Genomic DNA, 21,866 nt, shown 5'->3' with positions numbered 1-21,866 from the left:
AGGGCGAGAAGTCAAACTTTTTTTTTTAATATTTTTATAACACTAAGATGTTATTTGCCTTTTTCATTGTGTTGACATTTGCACTGAAGCAAACGGGCAAAGACAATGGTGGGTAAACTGTTGGCACCTTAGCATGAATCAAAGCAGTAGTACTCAACTATAGTTGTCACTACGTTCTTCACAGGCACTCACAGCAAAATACAATCCAAGTTTCATTTTTAAATGTCCTTGATGAAGCAGTAAAAACTACTGATTTTCTTCAATTACCCTTGGATACATATCTTGTCAATAACTATGAAGAAAGGGACAGTAGGCATAAAGTACTCCTGCTATCTATCATGGCTTTTTCTGGAGAAAAAGCACCGTGCAGTTGTTTGAGTTGCAAGACTGAATCAGCCACTTTTTTTTCACGGAGCACCATTTTTACTTGAAAGAGCTATAGACAAACTATGTTTATTTAAGCTTGAGTATCTGGCGGACATTTTCTCAAAAGAGAATAAAGTCAGCCAGTCACTTCAAGAAAAACTAACAGTATTTGTTGCCAATGACTAAATTCGAGCTTTTAAGTTAAAAAAAAAAAAATCAAAATTTTGGCCATGAGCTTTGACAGTTTCCCAATATTTAAGGATAAAGGAGCCATTCAAAGTGCAAGAGAGACGAATGGATTTTAATCTAAAAGTATAAAATTCACTGATACGATTTCACATTGATACAATATCCCACATTTCGGGGCACCTGGGTGGCTCAGTTGTTAAGCGTCTGCCTTTGGCTCAGTCATGATCCCAGGGTCCTGGGATCAAGCCCCGCATCGGGCTCCCTGCTCAGCGGGGAGTCTGCTTCTCCCTCTCCCTCTCCCCCTGCTTGTGTTCCCTCTCTCGGTATGTCGCTCTCTGTCAAATAAATATCTTTAAAAAAAAAATCCCACATTTCAACTAGCCTTAAAAAAACTACCACTTGTTGAGTTTTGGTGTAGGAACAAAGAATATCCACAGTTATCTAAAAAGATGATTAAGGGGCGCCTGGGTGGCTCAGTCATTGGGCATCTGCCTTCTGCTCAGGTCACGATCTCAGGGTCCAGGGAGGGAGCCCTGCATCAGGCTCCCTGCTCAGCGGGAAGCCTGCTTCTTCCTCTCCCATACCCCCTGCTTGTGTTCCCTCTCTTGCTGTCTCTGTCAAAAAATGGAATAAAATCCTAAAAAAATAATAAAAAATAAAAAGATGATTAAAATATCCCTTTCCTTTTCCAACTATACATCTGTGTGAGGGTGGATTTTCTCTATATACTTCATATACTTGGTTGAGGGATAGTTACATTTTAAGTTCTAACAGATACTGCCAAATGACCTACCAAGAAGTCTGCCAATTTACTCTAGCTTATGAGTGCCCATTCCTTCACACTCTTGCCAACACCAGGTAGTATCAATCTTGTTCATTTTTCCCAACCTGATTGGCAAAAATTGCTCTTACAATTGTCATTTACCTAATAACTAAGAAGATTAGGTCTCTTTTCCTAAGTACATTGGCTTTTCAGATACTTCCTTCTGAACTCCCGCTTTTTTGTACGTTTTATTTTTTTGTACATTTTTGTACTATGTTGTCTCTCTTTGAAATTAACAGCAGTTATTTATCTCCTAATCTGTTTTTCTAAAGATTTTATTTTTGTGAGAGGGAGCATAGTGCACTCGAGGTTGGGGGGGGGGGGTCAGAGGGAGAAGCAGACTCCACACTGAGCAGGGAGCCCGACGTGGGGCTCGATCCCAGGACTCTGGGATCATAACCTGAGCCGAAGGCAGACGCTTAACTACCTCAGCCACCTAGGCGCCCCTCCTATTTTTTTTTTTTTTAACAGTATCTTAAGACAATTTCACAACTAGATAGATTTTAGGGATCCTAAAAGCTACAAATCTAGACACAAAGTAAAAGTCTTATTCATGGGCGCCTGGGTAGCTCAGATGGTTAAGCGTCTGCCTTCGGCTCAGGTCATGATCCCAGGGTCCTGGGATGGAGTCCCGCATCGGGCTCCCTGCTAGGCGGGGAGCCTGCTTCTCCCTCTGCCTCTGCATCTCACTCTCTCTCTTTCTGACTCTCATGAATAAATAAATAAAATATTTAAAAAAGTCTTATTCACAACACACTCACATTCTACAAAGAAATGTGGAAACTTTCTATGTACATATGAGGCACAAACCATGAGATTATGCGGGAATTTTTTTTTTTTTTAAGATCTATTTATTTATTTGACAAAGAGAGAGAGAGCACAAGCAGGGGGAACAGCAGGCAGAGGGGAAGGGAGAAGCTGGCTCCCCACTGAGCAGGGAGCCCAATGCAGGGCTCGATCCCAGGACCCTGAGATCATGATCTGAGCCAAAGGCAGACGCTTAACTGACTGAGCCACCCAAGAGCCCCGGAATAATTATCTTTTATTTTCAATTGCCACATGTAAATACACAAACTTATTAATATGAGACAATACCACTTAGGTGTCAGATATTCCAAGGAATCCTTTACAAACATCATTTAATTCCTGACAACCTTGTGCAAATAAGTTTTATTGCCCCTATTTCTAGATAAACTAAGGGGTGCAGAGTTTCATCACTGTGCCCAGGATCACTGAGCTGAACAAGGATTTTAACTGAGGTCTAGGTGATTCCAAGCAAGATGTCACTGGCCCTCCCTACTGCTGTGCTTTACTGCCACCCCTAATTTTGCTCAATCATGTGTGCACACAGAAGTGTCTCATTTTGCTCCAACGGTTCATTATATCATTTGAAATGCCTTAATAAAAATCACAGAGTACCAGGTGTTTTAATCATCACTGATGACTGTGTTGTCACTAACAACCTAAAAAAGGTAACAGAACAACCCAGGCTCAGTCAGTCTTACTATAGGGTTCCTCGTCATATTACAATTTACCCTAATTACCCTGTCAGAGGGTGTCCTAAGAACAGCCCTAAATCCCATGGAGTTTATTGGGGCACAGTCATTCCCACAAAGTACTTCAAAGGTAAAAGCATTTCAAGATGATCTCTGGTAAGCAGAACCCCAAATTAATCTAGGCATCAAGTCTTGCATGGTGATCCCAAATAACCATCTGCTAAATGGCATTAACTAAACTGAGCCCTGAAAGTTAAACACATCCAAGAATCCAAGTAACAGACCCTCCTCAAGCACACAGGCTGCTCTCACCACCCCCTCTAGGCTCAGCCTCAACCAGTATCCAGCCTCACACTTGAACCTCTCTAATCCCAAACAGCCTGTAGTTCCCCGGCACACACCAGGATATTTCACACTCACATGCCTTGGCTCCTGCTGTCCCTCCTGCCTTCCCCATCCCCACTGCACACAGCCTCCATCTACCTTCACATCCCTTCCTGGCTGGCTGTACCAATACCCACTTAAGCCTAATGCCCCCCAACCCATGTTTCTGGGGCATACCATACATACCCCATGACATATTTACACTTTCTCTTTACCTGCAGAGATATTCATCCACCTTCTGGATCAATGCCACAGTGAGCCACTGCTGGTGTTCAAGATAAAAATATCACCCAGGCATTGAAAGAGAACAAAGTGAAAGCCACTATACGCCACGTACTTTTTTTCAGAACAAGTATCTTATTCTTCTTTCTAGCCCCTTTCTGAAACCAAGCATTAAACTGACCTTGACCACCAGTGCCCAATTTATGCTTGTTAAACTAAAAACTTACATCAGCCATGGGAAATAAACTCATTTCTGAAACTCAAAAATGCAGAAATTGGTAAATTAGCACCCAAAAAAGTTTAAGAATACTTTAAAATTAAAATTTTCATCCATACTTCTCTCTCAAAAAAAAACAAACAAACAAAAAGCCAAAAACACACAAGAGCTTCCCCATTTTTCCAAGAGCAGCTGACTTTTATAACAAACATTTGGGGGGCACCTGGGTGCCTTAGTCGTTAAGCGTCTGCCTTCAGCTCAGGTCATGATCCCAGGGTCCTGGGATCGAGTCCTGCATCGGGCTCCCTGCTCAGCGGGAAGCCTGCTTCTCCCACTCCCGCTCCCCCTACTTGTGTTCCCTCTCCAGCTGTCTCTCTGTCAAATAAATAAATAAAATCTTTAAAAATAAGCCAAACATTTGGTAATCATTTTTTTTTTTTTAAAGTGGGCTCCACACCCAGTGTGGAACCCAATGCTGGGCTTGAACTCACCACCCTGAGATCAAGACCAGAGCTGAGATGAAGAGCCCGGCACTTAACTGAGCCACCCAGGTGCCCCTACAACAGACATTTGGGCATCACAGGGAAGAACACAATCATTTTTCAAACAGCTTTACCATCATAGGTTCCTTTGGTTTTTTGTTTGTTTTGTTTTTTTAAGATTTCATTTATTTATTTGACAGAGAGAGAGAGCACAAGTAGGCAGAGCGGCAGGCAGAGGGAGAGGGAGAAGCAGGCTTCCCGCTGAGCAAGGAGCCCGATGCGGGGCTTGATCCCAGGACCCTGGGATCATGACCTGAGCCAAAGGCAGACGTTTAACGACTGAGCCACCCAGGCACCCCGGTTCCTTTGGTTTTAAATGACGTATTGTTGATGTGCAATGTCACATTAGTTTCAGGTGTCCAACACAGCAATTCAACGAGTTTGTGTGTTACACTCTGCTCACAAGTGTAGCCATCATCTCTCACCACATAAGGCTATTAGAATACCATGGACTATACTCCCTATGACCTCCTTTCATCCCCATGACTTATTCCATAACTGGAATCACAGGTGCTTTTAATTAAGCTCCCAATCATCATCTGCCCAGCTAGAGTGGGAAGCTGAGGAGCACTCTGTTTTGGAAACTAATTTTTAAATGAAATTTTTCCTCAAAATATGACTTAGTAAAGTTCTCACTGCAAGAAATTATTAGTCCCTGAGGTAAAATCCAAACTTCAAGGTGCTAAGGTGCTAAGAACAGGAGAACATAAACCTTATGTATTCGAGCTACAAGTTGTCAGAACTTAACCGTCATAGTTTTTAACTTAATTTTTACATACAAAAGGCACAAAGGAATAAGGACTAGACTTGTCAGCCATATCCATGGTATAAAGAATAAGGCTATTCCTAGATTCATACAGTCCTCCACGCTTGAAAAGACAGTTTTTAACCAAACTGTCTTACTGTATACTTCATTGAAAATGGCTCTCTTGAGCTCATTTTGGCAGCACGTACATTAAAACTGGAACAATACGGAGATTAGTATGGCCCCTGCATACGGATGACACATAAATTCATAAAGAGTTCCATATTAAAAGAAAAAAAAAAGCAGAAAAAGAAAACTGCTCTCTTGGTTGTCTTACAACTAACCATGTCAATATAAGTTAAGTGTTTTTGGCAGAGCACTTACAAATTTAAATGTGCGTGTCTTCTGACATAGCAATTCCCAATCTAAGAATTTACCTTATAAAAATATCCAACCAAGAGTCTTTTTTTTTTTTTTTGACAGAGAGAGAGCAAGCGAGAGAGAGACAGAGAGCAAGCACAAGCAGGGGGAATGGCAGGCAGGGGAGAAGCAGGCTCCCTGCTGAGCAAGGAGCCTGATGCGGGGCTCGATCCTAGGATCCTGGGATCATGACCTGAGCCAAAGGCAGCCGCTTAACCGACTGAGCCACCCAGCTGCCCTCAACCAAGAGTCTTATGACATTAAAATACACTCAAGTGCAACTACTATGAAAAGAATGGTTGAACTGTTGTACACCTATGTTGAACAATAGGGTAAGTTTTAAAAAAATGAGCTGTTTGTACCTACACTGAAGATTCTTCAGGATACCTTATTCAGTAAAAACACAAATTATAAACAATATAATTTGATTATTAAATTTAAAAAATGTTTTTTTTTTTTAAAGATTTTATTTATTTATTTGACAGAGAGATAGCGAGAGCAGGAACACAAGCAGGGGGAGTGGGAGAGGGAGAAGTGGGCTTCCTGCCGAGCAGGGAGCCCGATGTGGGACTTGATCCCAGGACCCTGGGATCATGACCTGAGCCGAAGGCAGATGCTTAACGACTAAGCCACCCAGGCGCCCTAAAAAATGTTTATTGAGGGGCACCTGGGTGGGTCAGTTAAGCATCTGCCTTCGGCTCAGGTCATGATCCCAGGGTCCTGGGATCCAGTCCCCACATCAGGCTCCCTGCTCAGCAGGAGGCCTGCTTCTCCCTCTCCCATTCCCCATTTGTGTTCCTGCTCTCGCTATCTCTGTCAAATAAATAAAATCTTTTTAAAAAATAAATAAAAATAAAATCAAATAAAAAGTGTCAAATAAAATCTTAAAAAAAAAAAGTTTATTGATACATGCATAGAAGAATTTCTGGAATATACCAAATTACCAGGTATAAGACCAGGGAAATACATAGAGATAAAGAGGAATAAAAAGCAAGTTTTTCACATTTTATTTGTGTTTTGAATTAATTTGAATGCACACATACATAAAAATTCAAGTTGTTTAATATTTATATACTCTATTGTATATAGGTTATACCGTATTTTGTAAAAAGTTATTACAAGCTCAATGAAAATAAAAACACACCACCCAGATTTCTACCTACATGAGTCCACATCCAAAACCAGAACAAAAGTTTTCCATATTTCTCTTATCATCAAATATAATCTACATCCAGCCGTCGTACTTAAATCTCAAGGGCAAAAAGACAACAGCGGCCACTGAAGTTACTACGGAAAAGTACCCTAGTGATGCTTGACACACGTTGTCCCCAGGATCCTATCAGGCATTATTTACCATTCTAACCTCCCCAGACCTCAATTTCCATGCATTTAGAAAATGGAGCTGGGATTCAACCCAGATCTCAGACCTCATATCCCACATTCTTCTGGCAATACCCTTCAGTTCAACAAGGGCCCACAGCACAAGCATCAGAGCTCCTCATCAAGAAGTTCCAGCACAGGCCTGGGTGGCTCAGTCATTAAGCGGCTGCCTTCGGCTCAGGTCCTGATCCCAGGGTCCTGGGATCGAGCCCCACATTGGTCTCCCGGCTCGGCGGGAGGCCTGCTTCTCCCTCTCCCACTTCCCCCTGCTTGTGTTCCCTCTCTCACTGTGTCTCTGTCAAATAACTAAATAAAATCTTAAAAAAAAAAAAAAAGTTCCAGCACAATTTCTCCCTCCTATTCTCTCCCAATCCTTAACAATATTCCAAGTTTAAAAGCCTTCCTTCTGCAAGCCCGGATCCTACTAAACTTGCTAAGGAGCTGGGACAAGCAGGCACCGTGGACTCCACTCCGAACACTTCTACCTCTTTTGCAATCTAAAACATATCCCGTGAGTCACAATCACATGCCTGAGATAAAGCCATGGCATCTACTTCCTCGTGCCCTCTGTTCTACTCTCCTACCTCCTTAGGCCCCCCTCCAGCTTTTCTACAATTCATTTATATTAATATGAAGCTGCTAAAAAAAAATACCTTCAAGTAGGAAGCCGTTCCCCTTTCCATCTTAAAACAGGATGTCCAGATATTTTTATTCTATAGTAAGCCCCAGATTCCAGGCTATCTGTACTCGTCTTTTTCCTACCGGAGGACAATAAATCAACCTTCAAAGAAGCCAAACAAGATTTTTTTTCTTCAGAGAAAGCAAGAAACAGGACATCTCTGCTCCAACTTGCCACTGCAAACATGATCAGGCTGCTGTGTAAGCGACTTTCAGGATTTGACAACTTAAATGAGAGGAACGAAGGCAGGGCAGAGTCAAAGGAAGGGGAAAATGGGTTCCACTAATTACCTGCAGTGCCCTGGGCAAGTCACTTCTCTCAGGCCTTTATGGAGAATCCTTTGGTAGAACTACTAATGCCACTAAAATCTATTACGCTATCTCATTTTTACTGGTTTTCTTTTCTTTAAATAGGAGATATTTAACACATTCTGAAAGTAGTACTCGACTAATCAGAGGATTTGCATAAACCAAGTCTTTTTTTCCTAAAGATTTTATTTATTTGAGAGAGAGAGACACACAGCGAGAGAGGGAACACAAGCAGGGGGAGTGGGAGAGGGAGAAGCAGGCTTCCCGCTGGACCTGGGACCCAGGATCCTGGGATCATGACCAGAGCTGAAGGCAGATGCCTAACGAATAAGCCACCCAGGCGCCCCACATACACTGAGATCCAGTCATCAGTCTCCAATCAACCGATCGAACACATCACCTAGTTTTGATGACTATGGAGGCCAAAACCAGGATTATAATTTGAGGAGAAAGCTGCTTTACCAAGGACCAGATTTTTAAATATGCAAAAATGAGGGAATTTAGCGTACTTACAAAAGGTTTCTTGTATTTCTTATAGCTAAATTTTTATGAATAAAATGGAAGGAATGCTTTACTTATTCCAGGATCCTAAAATAACAAAGTGATTGAAGTTATTTTAAACTTAGCCCATGATATCCACAAATGTTTTGGCCAATAGTTCCAATCTTGCTTGTCAAATGAAGTCTAAGTTTTTAATTCCAGTTAGTTAACATAGTCAAATCAAGTCTTTGTTGTTGTTGTTTTAAATATTTTACTTAGGGGCGACTGGGTGGCTCAGTCGTTAAGCGTCTGCCTTCGGCTCAGGTCATGATCCCAGGGTCCTGGGATCGAGCCCCACCTCGGGCTCCCTGCTCCACGGGAAGCCTGCTTCTCCCTCTCTCACTCCCCCTGCTTGTGTTCCCTCTCTCGCTGTCTCTCTGCGTCAAATAAAATCTTTAAAAAAATAAATAAAATAAATATTTATTTGAGAGAGAGAGCAAGCAAGCAAGCACAAGCAGGGGGGAGGGAAAAGCAGACTCCCCAGTGAGCAGGGAGCCCAAGGCGGGACTCCAACCCAGGACCCGGGATCATGACCTGAACCAAAGGCAAACACTTAACTGACTGAGCCACCCAGGCGCCCCCCCCTTTTTTTTTTTGAGAGAGAGTGCACAGAGGGGAGCAGCAGGTTCCCCGCTGAGCAGGGAGTCCAATGTGGGACTTGATCCCAGGTCCCCAGGATCATGACCCAAGCCAAAGGTAGACGCTGAACTGACTGAGCCACCCAGGCGCCCCTCAAATCAAGTCTATTTTTTTTTTTTTTAAAGATTTTATTTATTTATTTGAGAGAGAGAACACAAGCAGGGGGAGTGGGAGAGGGAGAAGCAGGCTTCCCGCTGAGCAGGGAGCCCGGTGCATGACTTGATCCCAGGACCATGGGATCACGACCTGAGCCAAAGGCAGATGCTTAGGGACTGAGCCACCCAGGCACCCCAAATCAAGTCTTTAGATAACCATAGAGAAGCACTGGACCTGGGTCTACACTGCCTTGAAACCTAAGACAGCTTCAAAGGATTTTCCCAATGTATAATAAAAAGTAGAATGGGTAATCTAGAAAGTAAGCTCAGTCACCAGAAGTGTTGGAACAGATGCCAGAGTGGGTCAACTGAAACAAAGAAGTCTTGTCCAGTGGCAAGAGGATCTACTCAACTTAGGACTCTTCCATCTCTAGCAGGTTATAAATAGAACATGCTCAGAGATATTTCTGGAAAGAAAAAAAGATTAGATACTAATAAATGAATTCTGAAAGAAAGGCTATATTCCAGGTTGCTCCAAAATTCATCACTCTCCATCTATCTACTGCCCAGCCAAAAGGCTGGGACCTACCACCATCCCCACTCACATTCATCCATCTAAATCACAAACTTTCAGGGGTATTTCATCCAGTTGACTACACCTTCCTTATCCACGGGCTTTTTTCATGAGTCTCCCAGAAGCAGATCACTCTGCTTGCTTTCCTCTACCTTCCTGGTAGAGGAAATGTAGCTTTCAGATATTTTAGGTTTCAATCACTTTGAAGAACTACTCCTCCCCTCCTTCAATTTATGGAAGAGAATCTACAAAGATGGTCACTACCAATTCCTTCCTCTCTGGACATTCATGCCACTCTACCATCAAGAGATCTGTGCTGGCCTTGTGACTTGCCCTGATCAACAGAATGCATAGGATAATGTGCCAATTCTGGGCCTAGCCTTTAAGAGGTCTATCCACTTCTACTTACTCTCACTTGGTAGCCAAGGGCTACTACAGAGCACTGAGATACCATGTGGAGAAAAGTCATGTGGACCAGCACGAAGAGGCCAGCCATGTGAATGAAGCCTTCTTGGACCTTTTAGACCAGCTCAGCAAAGGACCCAGAATGACACCATGTGAAACAGAACCAACCACACCAAGCAGACCCACAGAATCATGAGGAATAAGTTGTTTTGAGCCACTAGGTTTTGGGGTAGTTTATTATGAAGCAAGAGATAACTGAAACACCATGTTAGCAATGGACTCAACTTCTAAACAACTAAGTGATAATGCCAGCTATTCTAAAGACTTCGAGCTCTCTCAACTTACAGCTCCACGTGGGGAGCCTGGCTGGCTCAGCTAGTGGAGCATGAAACTCTTGATCTCAGAGTTGTGAGTCTGAGCCCCACGCTGGGATTACTTAATAAAATCTTTAAAAACCAAACAAAAAAAATTATAGTTCCACTAGATTCCTCAAAGAATACATCTATAATAATTTCAAACTACTTCCTAATCAAGTTAAATGGCCTCGGGATAATTCCTCTAAAATGCATAATTTATGTACTATGTATTCCCCTTCAGGGCAACAAAATCCGCATACTATATTAATATTTATAACTGTGTTTTATTTACCAATACTTGCCAAATACAGCCAATACAGCAATTTCAGACCATGATAAATTACACCTTCAGTTTTATTTTTTTTTTTTTTAAGATTTTTTTTTTTCTTTTGACAGACAGAGAGGGACCACAAGCAGGGGGAGTGAGAGAGAGAGAAGCAGGCTTCCCGCGGAGCAGGCAGCCCGATGCGGGGCTCGATCCCAGGACCATGACCCGGGCCGAAGGCAGATGCTTAGCGACTAAGCCACCCAGGCGCCCCACACCCTCAGTTTTAATGGAGCACTGAAAATTGCATTTGCGACCAGCTTTCAAGCAAAACCCTGCAAGACCAAGCCAGTTTTTTAAACATCAGATTTACAGGGCAGAGTTCCTAACTAAAAACACCAATCCCATCCGTTGGTCACCGCTACCACACTGCCACCTCCTGTCTTGTGACTCTAGAAGCTGGAATCAGAGGCAACAGTCAATAAAGGAAACTTAGCTAAGAATAGCACAGCTGTTCTCCATCCTCCCAGAGCAAACCAACCACCAAAGTTGGTGGATAAATAAATCTACAATAAATGGATAAATCATATAAGTCAAAAATTAGTTACTGCTAGGAAAGTTGACATCTGAGGCACTGAAGACAATTAAAATAGAGCTGCTTCAAATATATATCCAGGTGGCTTGACAGCTTCACTTTAATAGAAAATCCAACACCTATATGACAACACATTAACTGCAATGGTATGACTCAGAAAAGGATTTCAAAGTACAACAAAGATCATTTCCCTCTTGCTGACTGCCCGAAAAAGGTACACGTGCAAAAGCAATTGAGCTGCCATACTACAGAAAATACAAGTTTTGGGGCGCCTGGGTGGCTCAGTTGGTTAAGCGACTGCCTTCGGCTCAGGTCATGATCCTGGAGTCCCCGGATCGAGTCCCGCATCGGGCTCCCTGCTCGGCGGGGAGTCTGCTTCTCCCTCCGACCCTCCCCCCTCTCATGCTCTCTCTCTCATTCTCTCTCAAATAAATAAATAAAAATCTTTTTAAAAAAAAAAAAGGCTCTTTTTAAAAAAAAAAGAAAATACAAGTTTTGTACAGGGAAGACCCTACGTCTCATTCCAAAAGGTATTTTTAAGCCTTAGCTAGTAACTCATTTCAAGCAGAATGGCAAAACTCAGAACAAAATATGCCCCGTTAGTTTACTATAGTGGCATTTGGCATGAACAGAGAATGTAAGTGATCACACAAATCAAAAGGAAAGCCAGAAACAGAAGCCAAGATTCTCAATTCCCACTGGCTCAAGGCACATATCATGTTTCCATAAGGTCTTCCTTGTTACTGTGGACAGCCCCACAGAAGCGACTCATCAACGTTCATTTATATATATATATATTTTAATTCTAATAACGCCGAAGTTAAGAAATCTTTTACTCTTTCTCAAGCTGTACTAAGAAAACATGAAATCAAGAAAAATCTTGCTGGCTACAATCACTTAAGCAATCATGCATTACTGACCTTAAACTGAGCACTCCAAAGACACTGCTTATGATTCTTTACCAGCCATGAAAGTTTCCTAACAGTCAGAACCTCAAGTCTCTGTATGTGTGAGAAACCTCTCCAATTCACAAGATTCACCTGTCCCAAACTGATAAGCAAGGAGCAGCACAGCTATTCGTGCCTATGTTTAGATCTTCAGCATTAAAAACAGCTTTTACTGGCCTGAGACAACAGGATCATATGCCCTGGCTAATGGACAAATTGCTGGTTATGGCACCATACTATTCCGTACATACAGCTGTTAAAATGCAGCACTTTTAAATAGACATTTAAAGTAAGATACAGGGGTGCCTCGGTGGCTCAGTCATTAAGCGTCTGCCTTCAGCTCAGGTCATGATCCCAGAGTCCCAGGATCGAGCCCCACGTCAGGCTCCCTGCTTGGCGGGAAACCTACTTCTCCCTTTCCCACTCCCCCTGCTTGTGTTCCCGCTCTCGCTGTGTCTCTGTCAAACAAATACAATCTTTTAATAAATAAATAAATAGAGTAAGATACATTTAAAATCCCAGTAACTTTTATACATGCTATGTCTACCTAATTTACATACTAAACACAAGATTCTAATATAGAAATAAGTTGTTCACTTAATTTTCTTTTTTTAAGGAAACAAAGAACAAAATCATGTGAGCTCAGACACCAGTCTGTTTTAATGGATCCTTCCTGGAAAAATATTTAACTACAGTATCCTACCATTTTGTTTATCCTTCACTGAAATATATTTTGGCTTCATATAATCTTAATCAATGCTGACAGCTAAATCATGAACAAGTTTAAGCCATAAAAAACCAAAAATGTGAAAATTTTTCATAACTTAAAAAAGTCATGGAAAACAAACTAAAACCACCATCCTGTCAGTTCCCCAGTGTCAGCGACTTTCCCATTCCCTCTCCCATGCCCAACAGCCCACAACATAACAAAAAAGGAAATCGGTCCTATTTACATAATCACATAGGGGCACATATGCAGTCCCACAAGATACCAATGGCTCTTCCAATCAAACTGAGCTACAGTCTTCTAAAGTCACAACAATTTTCACAGCCACCCTTGCCCCCAAGGCAGGGTGGGGAGTGGGGTGAGTGTTCAAGCTTATACTTCAGAGTGAAGCCAAGTATTCATGTGCTGTATCCTTTACCTTCGAACAGAAAGCGCAACACTATCACAGATACTCAACACAATCTTCTCTTCATTCTGGACCCAGGGGATCTCAAGCTCTGTAAAATAGTGCTATCATCTTCCCCAACTGAGGGGTACCTGAATGCAGAAAAGCAACATTCCTTCCACATTCCCCTGAGACTTCGGCAATCAAGAGCCAAGCTTGGTCAGAACCAAACTCCACAGTGCCCCTTCCTGAAAGGTTCTGTGCCCAGCTCAGCTCCCAGTCACAGTTGGGCCATCAAATCGCCTCCTGGGCCTGCTCCCCTATTTAGTTGCTGCAAGCCCATTCATCCATCTCAGAGTGCTGCCATAAGCATTCTTCGGCACCAGGCTCCCAACATGCCTTGCACAGCAGGTATAAAGGTCACTGCTGCACATGTGGGTGTGCCTGCCTCAGATGCCCACATGATGATGGGATGGAATGCAATGACTGCTAAGCACAAAAAACTCCACGCAGAAGTCCAGCAGGCTCACTTGGTAAAGACTGGTCTGCCAGCATTCACCAATACCAACTGTCACCAATACCACTTTTTTTTTTTTTTAAGATTTTATTTATTTGACAGAGACATGGTGAGAGAGGAAACACAAGCAGGGGGAGTGGGAGAGGGAGAAGCAGGCTTCCCACGGAGCAGGGAGCCCAATGCGGGGCTCCATCCCAGGACCGTGGGATCATGACCTGAGCCAAAGGCAGACGCTTCACAACTGAGCCACCCAGGCGCCCCACCAATGCCACTTCTCGACCTATCTATAGGAGCTAGGCATGGATCCACCAACGTGTCTTCTCAGCCCCCTCCCAAAGCCTATTCAGACAGTGTAACAGTCCAGATAAGGGAAACTGCATCACAGTTCCAACCTTCAGTTAAAACAAAACTGTATTATAATTAGATTTCTAGCAAATTTCCCTGGGCAGAGAAAAGAAACCTCTACTTTTCTTTTTTGCCATTTCAATCCTAGAAAATGACTTAATTGTTCTCCCTATAGGTAGAAAGTTGTCTCCAGGGGCGCCTGGGTGGCTCAGTCGTTAAACATCTGCCTTCGCCTCAGGTCATGATCCCAGTGTCCTGGGATTGAGCCCCACATCGGGCTCCCTGCTCCACGGGAAGCCTGCTTCTCCCTCTCCCACTCCCCCCTGCTTGTGTTCCCTCTCTAGCTGTGTCTCTGTGTCAAAATAAATAAAATCTTTAAAAAAAAAAAAGTTGTCTCCAATGTCCTCATTCTATTTGCTAGTAATATCTCATTTAAAATCCTGAGCATTTTAATGTAAGCGAAATCAGCCTGAAATTTTAATCTACATTGTTAAAATGAGAAAGCTTCCACTGATAAATATCTGCTGCCCCTGGTGGCATCATACCTTATATGCTTTCCTAAAACAAACTCCTGTTCGTTATAAAGTAACAAGTAAGTATGTTTTTAGGTTGGGCAAAAGCCTTTAAGAGTAAAACAGTCTGTTACCAGATGTGTTTAATTTCATTCCCTACACATGGGGGGAAATTCACACCAGGATGGAAAACAAAATCAGGAAAGCAAAGCAAAATAATCTACATTTCCATGCAGGTCCATAAATTGTATCTGAAAAATGCCAGACATTAATGTTTAACTTTAGAAACTCTCAAATGTTAAAATGCCAGTCCTCTGACACAACCATTTGCCTCTTTTTTATCCAACATTTGAAGAAAATTAGGACACACGGGCTAAACATGAAACCAATAAGAATTTGCAGAATGCACCTACATTTTCCCCACCCTAGTTATACAATTCAGACTATGCCTTTAAATGTTTAAGATGTGCCTTTTCCCTCAATTTTTCACTTCCTATTAAACGGAGATCAGTTTAGATACCTTTCAGTACATGTTCTATTATTTTAGAAGCTCTCAAAAAAATAATCCCCTTCTACTATGTGAAATAACTTGACCTCACCAAAATTCCCAACTAGAACTAAATCTATCTCATCACACAAATCCTTTTTCAACTATCCTAATAAAAATTAAGTACATGAACAAGAGAAATCCACAAAAATCCAGCTCTCTAACAAAACAAGGTTTGTGAAAACGCTTTACCTGAAAGGGAGCTCAGTATAGAAATAGGCACATGGTGACACTTCGTGTAGCCACCTCTCTGCAGAGCACCAGGGAAATGCATAGCAAACCTCTCCTGCCCTCTAACACACCACTCACCAATACCTAACCAGACACATACAGCCCTAGTTTAGATTAACTTTCAGCTTATTCTTAGCCCAAGTTAGGAGTGGGGGGATGGGAAGAGAGAAAGGCAGAAACCCTAACCCCACCTGGCACAACCCAGAAAAGCACAAACTAAACCTAGCACCACAGTAAGGGAGCAGCGCCTTTCCAGTTAGTTACAGAGCGGGGATCTGGCCTGCTCTTGAAGGAGCCATTTCTTCACAATACACCAGAGGTTAAAACAGTCTGCAAACATTCTGTAAAGTGACACACTACACTTGCTCTCCAAAAAGTGCAATTCCCTTGCTTCAGTACAAATCTTTAATCTTCACGACCTCTTGGTGGTTATTTGTAAGCAAAAATATTGGCAGGGTGGGGGACGCGGAGGGAGGGAGGGGGTGGAAGACAAAGGCTGGTTGGCAGCAACCTGTGTAACTCTGAAGTGACTGAAAGGCGCTTCTGGGCAGGAGAAGCCCAGCCGTTCACTCACGTGTTCCAATCAGCAAATTCCTCTCTTCTCAGATACACAGACGGCCTCCCAGGCCTCTCAGACTTATCGCCGCCAACTCGGGACAGAGAAAGAAAGACACTCCATACCCACGCGTGTCTGCACCTGCTTTCCTCTATCCTGTACTTATAGGTGGGGAGTGGGGGAGGGTCACCCACTGCTTCCTAATTCTTACAGATCCCAAAACTGCCCTTCAAGACTTTGATTTCCTATTATAGCAACTTGGAGAACATACAGCTGTGAGAGCTTCCTTGAGAGACTTCTATACCAATAATCCACTGGCAGGAGCGACGGACAAGACCTTTATTCCTTACCAGCGCACGCACACACACCTGCCATAAACTTAAATGCAAGGAATAAAAGACGGAAAAGCCAAGCCATACAGCATACAGCAATCCAAAAAGCGTCAGAGAAGTTGTTTTCAGCTGTGTTGAGTCTTTCCTCCCAACAAGGGAGAACAGAATTAATGAAAATGGGATAAATAAGCTCACCTTTGTCTTTTTGGGACAGAGTGCTCGACTTCCATTAATTTCCCGTGCAGTTCCACTTTACCTGCGGACACACAAGAGGTGCAAGACCGTTGGCCGGGTTTAGCGGCTCTTCCCGCACGAAGGACCCGCAGAGCCTAAGTGGTGACACAAGTGACTTCCTGAGACACCCCCCCACCCCCAGCCAAGGCACCCGGAGGTGTCTCAAGGCCGGGAGGGAAGCCCGGCCACGCGCGGGGGGAAAACTGACCCCTCAGGGCTGCCTAGAACTTACGGATGGGTGGGGAGGAGCGCCCATTAGCTGGCCCACTACTTGGGTAACAGTCTACACCAGGCCTCCAACGCCCACCTCAGGGGTCACCCAACTCCACGACAGCCGCAGGACTGACGCGGCCCTTCCGCCCACCTCCCCGGGCACTCGCACAAGACAAACTCTGCGGAGTGGGCTACGCTGGCTTTTATTCGGGAGGGGACGCTGAGCCCTTCTCCCGGCTTCAAGCCCAGGCCCTCCAGAAACAGGGAGTAGCTGGAGAGGTTCGAGAACGGCTGGGTAGGCACAGACAAAGTGCACGGCCAGACAGGCATCTCAGCACAGAACGAACAAGGCGCGAAGGACTGCGCGGCGCCCGCCACACGGGCTCCGGGGGTGGGGTGGGGGGGACGGGACTCGAGCTTGCCCCACCACCCCCGGAGGCCGCGGCCGGGACGAGGAGAGCGACTGGGGGCCCGGCGCGGCGGCTGGGGCTCCCTTGTCAGCGACCCCTAGCCGCTCTCGCCCACCTGCCCCTCTGGCTCGTCGGACGCGGGGGAGGTGGAGCGTGGCACCCAGGTCGCACTAGCCTGCGTCCCGCAGGATCTAGAGGAAGCGCCGGGCCGCCTGTGCTAGGCACCAGCCCGAGGCCTCACTCCGCAGCAGGGTCGAGGCCATTTGCATTCTCCCACGCCTGGGGTCTGGGGCGAGCCGGGGAAACTGCGAAACCAACACCATAAATAACGTGCAGAGAAAGGAAGGAAGGAAGGAGGGAGGGAGAGAAAAGCGGGCGAGCGCGCTCGGCCCCTAAGGCCCGGCGTGCCGGAGACCGGAGCCCGCGCCTGGGCCCGGGCGGGGCGAGCGCTCAGAGTCCGGCGCTCGCGGTCGCGCCTCCCCCAGCCCCGCTCCCCTCGGAGCCCGCGCCGCGGCTTTCTGACAGCGCGTCCGCCGTCCGCCTGCAAAGCCCCGGCGGGAGGAGGGGAGCCGCGGGGGGCCGGGTTGGAGCCCTAGCTGAGGAAAGCACCCCGGACCTCACGCGTACGGGCGCCCGGGCCTCGCCCCACCTCCCCGCCCTCCCTCCCCCGGGCCTGGGGCCCTGTGTGGACGCCCCGGCGGCAGCCGCGGGCCTGGCTCCCGGTCCCCGACCCCGGCAGGCCCCGGCGGGCGGCGCAGGGCTGGGGCGGCGCGCCGGCGGGGCCGGGGCGGGCCCACCTGAAAGCGCCTCGATGGCCTTGAGGGCCCAGCTGTCGTCCGGACAGTCCACGAACGCGTAGCCCGTCTTCACCAGGAAGGGTCCCGACACCGGGATCTTGGCGTCCTTGAAGATACTTTCCAGGTCCGAAGGGACGGCATTCTCGCTGAGGTTTCCGATATACAGTTTGTTCATTGTGAAGAGTGGTTGCTTTTTAAAAAATTCGGAGAAAAACGAAAAATTAAAACCACCCACAGTGATGGAGGGCTCCGGCGGGTTTTGTTCCCCTCGTCTTCTCGCCGTTAAAACACACAAACACAGTAAGAACCAAGGACAAGAACGAGGAGCGAAAAATCAAATCCGAAGGTTCTTGTTTTTCCTTTTCTGGGTATTAAAAAAAAAAGAAAAGAAAAAGCCTTGCTGCAACCCAAACGTATCAACGAGTCTTCCTAACTCTGAGGAGGAGGCGGGATTAGCGAGAAAAAGGAGAGGAGGAGGAGGGGGGAAGAACTACTTTTTGTCTCTTCCTCCCCAACCCCTTTGGCATCGGCCGGCGGACTGTGAAAATATCACACTACGTGAGGGCAGGCGCCGCCTCCCCATAAAAAAACCCAGAAGGGTGACTGGCAGGAGGGAGGGGGGAAGGGGTGGAGGGAGGAAGGCGCAGGAGGCGGAAAAAATCCGCTCCGAGTGTCCGGCTTTTTGAATGAGCCACGTGTTCAAACTACAAATCAACGTCTCACGTGAGGAATCCCAGCGCCTCAATTAGAGTGGGTTTCGGGGGGAAAAAAGAGCGAGAGAGAGGAGGAAGAGGGGGAGGGGAAATGAGCTTGAGAGAGAGACCCTGAGAGGCGGGAGGAGGAAGAAGGGGAAAAATACTAAAGGAGCCTCAGCCGGGGCACTGAGGGGAGCGCGGCTGGCGGCGCTGATTGTCACAACAGAGTTTAGAAAGGGTTATCTGGTCGGGGCGGATCCTGAGGGGGAGGGGAGGAAAAAGGGAAGATTTTTTTTTTTAATGAGATACGGGTGGAGGTGCTAACTAGGCAATTTCTCAGCTCTAGTTACCGGAGTTTTAAATATTCGATTTTTAAAAATAGGTAATTAACAAAACCAGAGAGTCCCAATTTCGAACTCGCCTTGTGGCTTTGATGACATTTGAAGTGTAACCCCGGCAAAGCCGCAAGCACGTTTCCAGGGCTGGCAGGGGCGGAAACGCAGCAAGGGGGTGGGGTGGGAGGGGGCGGGAGAGTCGGGAAGACGCGCCCCACCCCATGCACCCTTCACGGGCCCTGGCACCGGGGAAGTGGGGCGGCCCCGAGCCAGGGGCGGTGGGGGATGGGAGCCCGCGGCGTCCTGGGCGGGTGTCTGGGCGACACCTCCTCCGCCTGCGCTCGCGTTGGCTCTCGGCTTCGCGTTTGCGATTGGTTGCCCGATTCAGAAAAGGCTCAGAGATAAATGAGGCCGGGGGCGGGCTTGGCCACCGGTGGGGGAGGGGAGCGTAGAGGCGGAGGTATTTGGCGTGGGGATGGGGGCGGCCGGAGCTCGGAGGCCGGAGGAGAGAAGTCAGAGTGGGAAAAGTCGGTATCTAAACGGAAACCAATTCTTCCTGTAGTTTTCAGAGGAGGAGGAGTGGGGTAGGCTGGTACTTTTATTTAAAGAATTTTAGTTGGAGAACTTGGGACTCTTGAAAGAGGAAGACCGTTCTGCGTTACCCCTAGGTGATACTCGCACTTGAAAAATTGTTCGAGTCCCTTTCTGCCTCTTTTCTGCCCGCATTCGGCCATGAGAACCATTCATAATTTCCCGTGTATGTAACGAGTACAATGGTGGGTGTGTGGGGGAGGGTCTGGGCCCCGTGAAGCCTTTACTGGGCCAACAAAATGTAGACTGGAGAAGAGGAATACGGAAATGAACATAGTGCTGGGGTTCTTGTGGAAATCTGCAAGTGTCGTTTAATGATTGTGTACTCCACTCAAAAGCTTCATTTGCATCAGTTACTTGTGGCATATTTTTAACAGGTATTCCATGGAAAAGATGAAAAAATGCTTATTTTTAAAGTAAATGAAATTCTATGTAGCATGGAAATAAAAACAGGAATCTTTAATGACTTGGTACTCCTAGTAGTAGAAAGTGTATTGTGCGATAGAGAAAATATTATGGTTTACATTGAAACATTTTCAGTAATTAAAATTGATAGAGTTCGTTTCTCTTTGTCAAATCCGTATATGGCATTTAAAAGTGTATATTTTCCAATTAAAAGATGAATGACATTATTTTTCCTACATGTGGGAACTATTGCAGGATATATTTACATTTTATCTTTTAAAAGGAACTTATTTTATAATTTTGTGTTGAACCGGAAGGTGTCAGATCATCCATTTTAAATGCAACTGTTCTAACAGGTTTTTCTTTTTCTGCTAAGCAAATCCAACTTTTTAAATGTAAACTCACTTTCACAATATTTTCATTGACATTTAATTTGGTGAAATGTTTTTACTTTATGAGATCGAGGAGACAAATGTGCTCTTGTGTAGTGTTCAGTAATCATGAGCTCTATAAAGAACATTTGGGTGATGAGATTTTAAGTTTATGGTTAGGTTTAACTTTTTAAAAAGAGCTTACTTATTTTTCCTTTTCATGTTTTGAAAAAGAATCTTGGTTCTAAAAAAGACAAGTAACTTGTGGTATTCAAAATGTAAATATAAAAAATTATGAATTTTTCATGTACCTGTTGCATGTAATCCAAAACTACTTGGAGAAATGTGCTTTTCATTCATGTAGTAATATTTGCTTTTCTAACTCTGTAATTTATAAAAATTAGTCTTTTGATCATTTAACTTTTAGTAATTTTCATTAAGAACAAATTTTATATATTCAGCTTGCTTCCAAAGTCACTTGAATGGTGCCTTCTGGATTGTTCACTGTATTTGCTCTTATTAAAACTGAGACCTAAGGAAGTAGCTACTTCTAAAACACGGGATAAATTGTTTATTTTCCGTAAATACTGGACCATGCTTGTCTGTCACTGTCAAACACACCTAACACCTGGAATTTAAGACAAGTGTGTGCTGTTTTGATGAAATATGTTACTGGGACTCGTGAACTTAATCTGTGTATTATTGTAACAAACTGGATACTCCGTCTAGGACCTTAAAAACATACAGGAGTTGTATAAGCTCAGACATTAAAGGGTGGTAGATACAGTCCACTCACTTCCAATCTTCCAGCCATTTGAGGGCCAAGTACATACTCACTGTCTGAGTAAAAAGAGCACGGGTAATTGTCTTTTTCCTGGCATTTCAAGTGCAAAAATATCTTTGGTGGATTTTCAAAAATGAATATAAGGTCAGTCTAACTTCCAGTCTTACATGAGTCTCACACAGGAAATTAACCGTGCACATGGGCTACTTCCGAGTTCTTCCCGAAGCAGTTGCAGCTCCTAATGAATGTTAACCCCACTAAAGAATCCCACCCATTGTGTGTGCTCTGATGCTGCTGAGTGTAACCCACTGCAGCCTGTTTACGCTTTGGACAGCTGCATCTATTCCTTATCTCCTGAGGGCAATAAAAATGTTTCTTTATGGGTCAGTGTAATATTAAAGAAGAAAAACTATGTTTAGAAGGTCGATTACCGTTGCTGTATCCACAGGTTATGAGCGAAGGCTGAGCAGGTAGAAGCGAAGGAAAGGGCATTCTTGCTGCTACCCCTAAACCCCGTCCACTTCTGAGAGCACCCGAGAGCCGAAGTCCTTACCGCGGGTGGGCACGCAATGCCCGCCGCGACGCCTGGGCCCCATAGGAGATATTTTTATCATACTCTTGCTCCTTCCAACAGCTCTCCTGGACTCGTTTGTTGAAACCAGATGCGTGATAAGTGGTAACTTGGCTCTGCC

General features: G+C 44.9%; 1 protein-coding gene and 1 non-coding gene across 5 annotated transcripts in view; one reads left to right on the top strand and one right to left on the bottom strand.

Moving 5' to 3' along the window:
- The window catches only part of IGF2BP3 (insulin like growth factor 2 mRNA binding protein 3), a 157,537-nt gene extending 138,991 nt beyond the window's left edge, over positions 1 to 18,546 (bottom strand). For 2 of the 4 annotated variants that reach the window (XM_006729397.3, XM_006729396.3), the window contains exons 1-2: positions 17,994 to 18,542; positions 16,535 to 16,595 (exon numbers count right to left, since the gene is read on the bottom strand). In XM_006729397.3, the coding sequence (XP_006729460.1) occupies positions 16,535 to 16,595; positions 17,994 to 18,168 (236 nt within the window). In that variant the 5' untranslated portion in view covers positions 18,169 to 18,542. Of the gene's footprint in view, positions 1 to 16,534; positions 16,596 to 17,993 lie in introns of all 4 variants that reach the window. The other 2 variants (XM_081800404.1, XM_081800403.1) reach the window with 2 other exon arrangements.
- On the top strand, positions 5,171 to 5,274 carry LOC115939444 (U6 spliceosomal RNA). Its single transcript, XR_004074250.1, has one exon. It is a non-coding gene; the product is annotated as a U6 spliceosomal RNA (small nuclear RNA).
- Positions 18,547 to 21,866: the final 3,320 nt, after the last annotated feature.

Source organism: Leptonychotes weddellii, chromosome 12 (genome assembly GCF_054177405.1).
Source record: "Leptonychotes weddellii isolate Sample4059 chromosome 12, ASM5417740v2, whole genome shotgun sequence".
NCBI classification, from domain to species: Eukaryota; Metazoa; Chordata; class Mammalia; order Carnivora; family Phocidae; genus Leptonychotes; species Leptonychotes weddellii.
This window is presented reverse-complemented; position numbering and strand designations above follow the sequence as displayed.